We start from the raw sequence: 8,907 nt of genomic DNA on the forward strand, positions 1-8,907 counted from the left end.
AGCTTCGCTTACTCTGAGATTTAACGGCAAAATAAACAAAAATCAAATTCGGCAGTATTGCCGTCGGTTTGAAACTTTAGCGCTAACGTTATGAGGCCCAAGGAACAGTCCGTCAATTCAGGTGATTAGGTTAAAGTTGTGACCTACCATCAGTTCGAATAAGGCTTAGATAGAATATCAGAACCTAATATAGATTGAAACGAGATATGTATCACTTGTTTTTGTCGCCTCTGTCTGACGCTTGGGAAAGCTGAGTTACCTTAGGAGAAGTCAATTTTTTTTTCTTATTGGTAACTGCTTTCATCATTTCATATTGTAGTGAACGCCCTGTTCACGGAGGCTTCGACTCTCACGAATTAGTTCTATATCAGTCATAACATTCATAATTCTTCAACTGAACAAAATATAATGAACAAGCATCTGAGAAATATTCGGCTACCTGCTAGAATGGATGTTGGTATTGCAACAGGCTTCGGGGGTATAATAGTCAGTAGGTATAACCTATGCACCTCTTAAGCTGAGCCAAAAGCCAAAATTAATTTACAGGACGGTAGGAAGTAGCGGACGGCGGTGCCGCTACTTTCGAAACCTCTATTCACTTGGGGAGGCAGTCTTAGAAGTAAGTAAGCGATTCACGAAAATCTAGTGTTACAGCGCTAGTTTGTATGTGTATAGAGCACTACGGCATTAATTTAAAAGAAACTTGTATCAGTCATTGTTTGAATCGTTCGAACGGAAGCGTAGAATCAGCTCATAGCTTGACTCGATGGAAAGTGAAGACCTGCGATCAGTCTTAGAGCAAGCGAACTCGTTCCCCCGAGCGAGTCATCTAAAGCCGAAAGCTTATCTCCGGCCTCACTAACGCTGTGAATCCAAGCGCTGCTAGATAATAGGCCAACTGACACAACTAGAAGAAGCCCAGTGCCACGGATAAGTGACACGAGTGGTGACACAGGTAAGCAAGAAGAGTAGCGAGATTAAGGATATGGGTTCACGCATCACAGGCACACGTACGCGCGGACTCTTTGTGTGTCCTTTATTCTCTCAAGAATAGCGCCTCTCTAATGACGGCATCTTATATTGGCGTCGAGTTCGCGTATTTGTTCTATTATTGCTGCGTGCTTCCTCTGTCCGATCCTGATTGGCCCGAGTGGTGGCCACAAAGCTCAGATGACCTCTACGGGGTGAGCGTACAAATGAACTGGCTTTGATCTGATGGTACTGTCGTTAGATGTCGATTTCGATCAGAATAATTGTGCAGGATTCCTCACACGAATCGGTGATTAGCTCAGACCTCTTTAGCAACCGTCTGAATGAAAACATTGACCGCGTCAATGTCAAACAATCGTAATTCTGGCAAGCTAATGTTTTCAGATTCATCCCTATGAAGTGCTGGCGTGCGTATTACATTTCATAGACCTTTTACTGTCTTGAATATGTGCTTAATCAGTGGCCTTTTCAAAATGTTTAAACCGCGCCTAAATGGATATGAGGGTTGATGAGACGTAGGAAATCTTCAATGGCGTAAATGGATCTAAATTGTAATTATGCTTCATCCGGCCTTTTTTGCAGTGTGCGAAATATCTGCAGTATCGGATTATCGAATTCGTTGATGCCAAGGAAATCTGAAGCGCGCCTGTCATGGTTGTGAAGTGGTTGAACGTGCAGTAACTGGCAGCCGCCTCTGAGGTCGACACCCCAGACGTACCTATCAACGTCTTTAGGTCCAAGCGAATGGGCGAAACCAACCATGTGGGCTCCCTCGGAGGAGGCTTCAATGAAAACACCAATGAGGCAAACAAAGTTGCTGAAAATTCCGAGCTTCGTGAATCAGCAACGGAAAATTATGGAAGAGAGGGCCCAGCTGGATCTGACGTGTCGGAGATGCAAATCGAGCTTACGCCTCTGCTGTCTAACAGTATTCGAATTTTCCAAAGTATCAATCTGAACATGGCCAGCGTTTCTCTAGTGAGTCATCCTAACGGTAACAATTCCTATTGTGCGTTTACAATTAATAATTCTGTCCAGAAGGTCGACCGTATCAACCCACAATGCTGTACTTGCTCCGAGATTGGAATGTGACGCTTTCCCATCTCATTATGGTGTTATAGCATTTTTAATTAAAAATTTAATAAATAATTTAATTAAAAAATAACGCATCAGTTTGCCTGGCAAGAAACGTAGGGTGATATGAGTTGTCTCCAAAGATAATACCAAAACGACTTAGAAACAAGTAGCTACGCGGTAATTCGCTCCCGTCTAGTACTCATCTTTTCCAATTTTCTTAATCGCTGATTGAGTGTTAATTAACTGCTTACTAAGAATTAGCTTTTCTGTCAAAAACTTGTAAAACTTAAGGTATTCCAAAGGCATCCGATCGAAAGCTCGATATGGCAACCTTGGACCCACCCGGTCGACGAAGATCCTTCCGCACACGGACTTGCGTGCGGGGTTTAGCGCACGATCAAGGAACTTTGGATTTTAAAATTAAATAAAAGAGTTAGGAAAAAAAAAAAACGAATATTGGCATTTTACGAGGACAGCTGGATCCGTGGACCTATACCTGATAGCTTTATTGCGCTAACCAAAGTCTTAAATCGCCTTATCAGCAGTTACGTACATGTATAAAGTGCGGCTGAACTACCTAGCAATCTGTTAAAAAGCACTATAGAACTCGGAGACCTTTGGAGATCAGGTCATCAATAAGATCAATATTATCAATTGTAATTACTACTAAGGCGTTCATGTGGAAAAAATATAGATTATAGTATAGATAGAAAAAAATGTGCCTGACCTACGTTCAGCTGAACATCAAGATACCAACCAATTAAAAAATGGCCACCTAATCTCTTCTCTCGAAAATAGCGTTATAGTTAGTTTTGGGTGTTTTCCCAATATGCCTGAACGGATACCTCTCGATCGAACGTCCTAACGAGCAATACACGATCGATTCGTGAATTGCGCGCGTGCAAGGCGTGATAAAGATAAAATACATTATTGAAGACACAACGAGGAAGAATAGACGTATCTTCGCGCGTGATTTAAGATAAAGGGGACGTTATGTAGTTCTAGGTCATATTTATAACACATGTACACTTAAACATGGCTGACTACAATCGGCAAGGAAATTTTAGAATCATATTTGTGCCAGTCGATGCCTGAACAAATGATAAAGTTTATCCTACAGTACGTTTTATATAAATGATAATGGTTTTTAGATAAATCTCCCCTCCGATTTATCAACAAACAGAAGCACTTGGGGTCATCAAGTACCTAGCTATGTAATGCCACTTGTCCTCTCTATGAGGAGGCGTGGCGCTTTTTTGCAGTTTCGACCATAGAAGATTGGAAGAAGTAACACCAAAGCTGATATTAGTTTACCCGTTAATAATAATTAGGTGGTCCATTTTGCTGATTGTGCTCCTCATAGCCGCTCGATAAGTAGATATTCATTCCATAGATGTTGTTGAAAAATCAATGCTTTCCTTTTCTTAGAAGGTAGAGGTCGAGGTACAAGAGATTGTAATAGATGGTATTCACGTTCTATTTAAGGGCCTGACCCTGGCCATAGTAGGTCCAACGCTCTTGGACGTATCCGAGATTCTCGGAATCTCCGTGGCTCAAATGAGTTACGTCGCGTTCTCGGGTGACTTTGGAGCGTTCATAGGCTCATTTCTCGGTATGTGCGACAGGCATATAGTTATACCAATCTAAACAATTGCTGCTTTAGTTGTTTTCGCTTTGAGTGACTATATCTTTATATAGTAAATGCCTTTTCTGTGATCAGATATCTTATCTGTCTAGTATATCAGTATGATTAGAACATGAGTCACCGCCAGCAAATAGAACTAACAATGATCCGCAGTTATGTAATAAGAGAATTTTGTAAAATATAATTTACACCTAAATAATAACCTAAAAATAATGTTTTTTTTTTTGTTTACCCCCTGATAGCAACTCCGCTGTTTACCATGTTTAACGCACAGTGCGTGATCATCATATGCATGTTATGCTGTGGAATCTTCAATATTCTCATCCCGCACGGTAGTACGCCGCTAATCGTGGCCACCTTCGCCTTCCTTAATGGCTGCTTCTTCGGTGTACAGGAAATTGGTATGTAATCTTCACCAGCGCTACCAAGACGATAAAACTCACTAAATAAATAACGACGGCTCCCCCATTACGTAAGTCTACTCATTCCTGCTGTGTTTTTCGAGACATATTTGTATGCAGACGTACATATAATTAAGCACGAACCATCTAGTAATTTCACATTGTTATGTGGTCGATCTATTGCGTAGTCTCGCGACGTGTGTGTGTCACAAAAAAAAAAACAAAGATTATTGCGATTGCGTCCACTGTTGTCTATACAATTATTATAGGTGTGTACGTATGGCTGGTTGGTATCTGGCGTGACCACGTTTCGCCTGCCATCCAGTTATTGCATCTGATGTACGGGATTGGGGCCCTAGTCGCCCCACTTATTGCAGAGCCATTTCTCAGCAGTGAAATGTAAGTATCTTTCATACCTTCTTGGCTTTTTTCCTTGTTCACTTACAATGCTTCTTAGATCAGGTTCAAATCACGCTAGAGTTCAATATTTGAAAACTGGATACGTCTGCCACTGTCTAGCGAATTTCTTCAACCAAAAGTAAATCGAGTTCATGCGGTTCTTCATCACACCCACTACTGGATATCACTTTAACAAACGTGACAGCGGGCGCATCTGGCCTGAACCTTTATTCTTCCGCAAGCTGTTCAAACCAATTAACAATAAAAAACATAGAAAGCGGACCATCCCTATCAGTACATTGTATTAAATTACATATCATCTCAGCGAGAGTGATACCTGTCGAATAGTTGATTGATAAATTACGACGGAAATACTCATTGAATCAACAAAAAAAAAAGGGAAAAAAAAGGAAAAAACACAGGCGCAAGGATCACATTGACATTGTACTAAAGGAAGAGCTAACTGAAACACGTCTAATACCGAAACGCTATTTCAGGACCATGTATGATGCGGTAATGACCACCGAGGATAATAGTACTTCTGCGCTAGTTACAACAGGTAACGTCATTGCGCAGACTTCGCGCGTGTACATCCCATATGGGATCATCGGCTGTATCTTTCTTCTTACATCTGTACTAATGATGATATCGTTCTACCTCGACTCACGCGACATTCGGCCTCAGAAGAAAGCGAAAAACTCCGCCACACTTTATATATCGAGTAAAATGTTTGAATGGTCTCTTGTTTGTCTCGTTGGCTTTTACACCCTAATCGATGTGACGCTGGAGGCTTGTTTCTCTAAATTTATCTCGGTGTACGCGGTTACCGAGCACGGCTTCACAAAGTCTGCGGCTGCCTTCCTTACGTCGCTGTGCTATGGGGGTTTTACAGCCGCTCGAGTTCTGGCCGTTCCCTTATCGTATCATTTGAGCCCAATGCATTTAATGATAATCGGTCAATGCATCCTTCTCCTGGCCGCCACAGCCCTGGTGTTTCTGACACACTGGACCCCATGTGTACTTTGGGTTGGATGCTGTTTACTCGGCGCTGGCCTGTCACCTTTGTACGGCTCGTGTACGGCATGGGTGTCTAATCATGTGACATTGTCACACAACTACATGAGTGTTATTTTGATCCTGACCTGTAGCGGAGCTTTGCTTCTCCCCATTATCGTAGGCCATTACATCGAAACGAACCCTTCATTGTTAATGTACGTAGTGCTAGTATGCGGAATAATCATGTCTGTTAATCTCGCTATCATGCATCTAACCGTAACCCTGTTTCATAAGGATCACGAGGTGACCCAGTCTGGTTTTGATAAAGTCCGTCGATCTGGTCTTTAGATCGATTTTTTGATGACCGAAATAGAGATGTCTTTCATTGATGACCGAAATTGCCGATTTAAAGCAAATACACTAGCTAACGTAGGTGTCGCTAACATCGCGGAGAGAGGGAGGGAGGGAGGGAGGGCCGGCCGGCCCTACACACGGTGTCCTGCACACACCTATATTTTCGAAAAGTGAAAACGATCAATCAAATTATTCCTATCATCAATACGATGAGTCAACCACTCAGTCATGGATGGACTCATAAAAATATAAGGATTTTGAAAAAAAAACCTCATCATACTGGTACAGACAACCTTCATTATGAGAATTACATAAGGCTCATTGAAATTAGTAGGTATAGACTCACATATTTGGAGAGTTACGTTTCAACTGTACGTACACGACAACATACAGATACTGTTATGTTAAAAACGGCCATTTTCACATAGTCTAGATGTATTAGTTTCCATGTAATTACAATAACGATTTTATGTGAGCAAGCTCTTCGTTCTTCACTAGTAAGTGGGTGATGAGATCCCGTGTCACACACAGTATTGCGCAAAACTTCCTACGGGTCTCTTTTATGGGGCTCATACCCGATACTATAATAAAACAGTTACGGTGGGACCTGTACTAAGTAAGTGATTGATCATTGAAATATACCATCCATATGCTATGCCGTAGATGTTTTGCAAGTTCCATACGTAACAGCTGCGAAAAAATTCATCCGTTCGCATGAGAGAAATCTAGACGAGGGTATCACGTATATATATATATATATATATGTACTTGTTTATAGGAAATATCCTGCACTATTGAAAGGATATCGATAAGCATGCGCGTGCAGGAATGGGTGAGTGAAAATTCATTCCTACACTCGCGTACACACAATATTCAACAACATTGCAAATTAACGAACGAACTGGTACTAATGGTAAATCTCGTTCTGCTTTGAAAACTCGGATTGTAACGATGCCATTTTTTGCATTGCAATAAATATATTATGCTTTATGGTCGTTGTCCGTCCTTAAGCAGTCTAGCTCAGCTTCGCACCAGCTTGTAGGTCGGACTAGACTAGCAGCTAGGGAGGCGTTCCTAAAGCACGGGACGTTCCTCTTAAGCACATCTCTTGTTTCGAAGATACATGGTGGCAAACGACGACGCAAGAATATCTGTAGTATTTCACATAAACAGTGGCCGAAATTGCCCACTTTAAGGGAGGCCCATCTGGTTCCGTTGAGCTGATGCATGTTGACATACACAACAATATAGTACAGTTGTTATCCGTTGTGACTTGCTGATTTGTTCTGCCTATTTGTTCTAGGAGCCGGAACTCAAGCTTCCTGAAGTACTGGAGAAGGTTTGATGCTGTACACAAAATCACACTCTTCTAATGTAATTATAGTGAATGTCCATTGCCCCTGCTTGCGTTCCACCATATTACTAAAGCAGTACATGTGTATCAATGAATTTGCTTCTGCCCGCTAGCGGCTTCCAAAACCTAACAACTGCTCGAGCTTATATATGCAGAAGCCAAAATAAAACCGTCGATGTATACGTTTTTATGAAATATTTAGGAAATATTTAAGCAGTCTTGAACGCCGCGGTAAACTCAAGCGGTGATACAAATTGTTGAACAGGGTCAAAACAGTGGCAAAAAAATACGGCTCCGAGCGGAAAAGAGGATACAGTAAAGTGGTCCCTTTGCACAATACCACTAAACCTTCTGTGCATCTGGATAAGTTATGCATGGGACACTTTTTTGTGCTGTCTCGGACATTGGGCCGTCATAGTATGACCGCACCGTCCGCAGAGGAAGCGGCTTGAAGCAGGAAGCAAAAATATGAAAACAATACATTATGGGATCACTTGCATTTTGGATGTCTCGCTGATTTATCGAAAAATTCTTCCTTTGCATACTCGTAGGTAAAAGACATAGAAAGCATATGAAGTCCTCTTAGTAAGAGGTAGGGTCATACTAAAATGAACAAAAAAAAAGTAAAATTACGGACCAATGTATGGTAACTTTGCACCCTAATAAACAATACGTTACCCAGCGAGGCTGGTTATAGAAATCCGACTTGCAACATAACAACCATGTAATGGATAGACCCCAAAGCAACGTTGTCAAACCCGAGTCAACTAGTTGAATAGATACGATCAGGCCTGGGTGCTTTTCGAGATGCCATAATGAGTTAGAGGTTTGTTTTTTTCTCTATTTTATAATGCCTCTAACTGTAATCTACACAACTTGCTTATTGAACGAGCAGTCTGAACTTTGGGCAACGCACGGATGCAGTAATTATTTCTAGTTCGATACGTTTAGATAACAATATGTTTGCTTGTCTGGTTTTGATATCCAAAGACATCACTAAGGATAGAAAGCTGTATAGTTATAATCAAACGATGTCTTTAACATTCGTAAGTCAAACCTACAAGCGCACAGACTGGATCAGTTCACAGAAACCGAGATCAAACAATATTCCGATGACAGTCTCATGTAAATAACATAGCTAGTATATAACAACATCAACACTCAGTTACTGCAGACGATGCCTCATAAATCTTGGTAACCTTAAACAGAAAACTTACTGGGTTTTTAATGAGCCTGAGCAAATTAAACAACAATGAGAATTTTCACACTGATGGCAGATCTCCATCAGGTAGTATGCCTCACTCTGATTCTACGATATAGAATCTTAGCAGCGCTGTATATAGAATATAACTAGTAATCACACAACTTGAAAAAAGTATTCCCAGTTCTAGATCGAAAAAAAATGGCGATGACCTACCTACAGAGAGATACAACACCTTCATCTTCGTAATAATAGAAATTTTCGACTTCTGCAATCCTTGTGTTATTGCCTTCCAGAAGGTCATGTTCACATCGTGACTGGGTTGGCTGTTCTTGCGAACGTCTGTCGGTTCGTCACGATCAATGTTTAGAAAAAAAGGAGATCTAGATCCTTGAGTGCGTCAATGAACTCATTGGCGAAACTCTTCTTCGTTTGGCCAAGCTCTGGGGTAACCAGCAGGATTAGCCCAAAAGGTTCCATCTACATAAAG

General features: G+C 41.3%; 1 protein-coding gene across 5 annotated transcripts; it reads left to right on the plus strand.

Moving 5' to 3' along the window:
• Positions 1-1,093: 1,093 nt before the first annotated feature.
• Positions 1,094-7,916, plus strand: LOC111270429 (sodium-dependent glucose transporter 1A). Of its 5 annotated transcripts, XM_022850652.1 has the most exons (7): positions 1,197-1,397; positions 1,573-1,968; positions 3,553-3,679; positions 3,955-4,113; positions 4,383-4,512; positions 5,010-5,071; positions 7,166-7,916. In XM_022850652.1, exons 2-7 carry the CDS (start codon positions 1,735-1,737, stop codon positions 7,186-7,188), a joined length of 735 nt encoding a protein of 244 aa, XP_022706387.1. In that variant the 5' UTR covers positions 1,197-1,397; positions 1,573-1,734; the 3' UTR covers positions 7,189-7,916. The 5 variants fall into 5 exon arrangements, with proteins under 5 accessions (XP_022706385.1, XP_022706387.1, XP_022706384.1 ...); XM_022850650.2 differs by lacking the exons at positions 1,197-1,397; positions 7,166-7,916 and adding an exon at positions 1,094-1,184 and having other exon boundaries at positions 5,010-6,852; XM_022850649.2 differs by lacking the exon at positions 7,166-7,916 and having other exon boundaries at positions 5,010-6,852.
• The last annotated feature ends 991 nt before the right edge of the window (positions 7,917-8,907 follow it).

The sequence above is a fragment of the Varroa jacobsoni genome, unplaced genomic scaffold, assembly GCF_002532875.2.
Source record: "Varroa jacobsoni isolate VJ856 unplaced genomic scaffold, vjacob_1.0 scaffold_1472, whole genome shotgun sequence".
NCBI lineage: Eukaryota > Metazoa > Arthropoda > Arachnida > Mesostigmata > Varroidae > Varroa > Varroa jacobsoni.

Coding starts and splice junctions, on each gene's coding strand:
- LOC111270429 (XM_022850650.2), top strand. CDS start 1,735: ATGGGCGAAACCAACCATGTGGGCTCCCTCGGAGGAGGCTTCAATGAA. Junction 1,969..3,552: donor ACATGGCCAGCGTTTCTCTA/GTGAGTCATCCT, acceptor GTTCTATTTAAG/GGCCTGACCCTGGCCATAGT. Junction 3,680..3,954: donor GTTCATAGGCTCATTTCTCG/GTATGTGCGACA, acceptor ACCCCCTGATAG/CAACTCCGCTGTTTACCATG.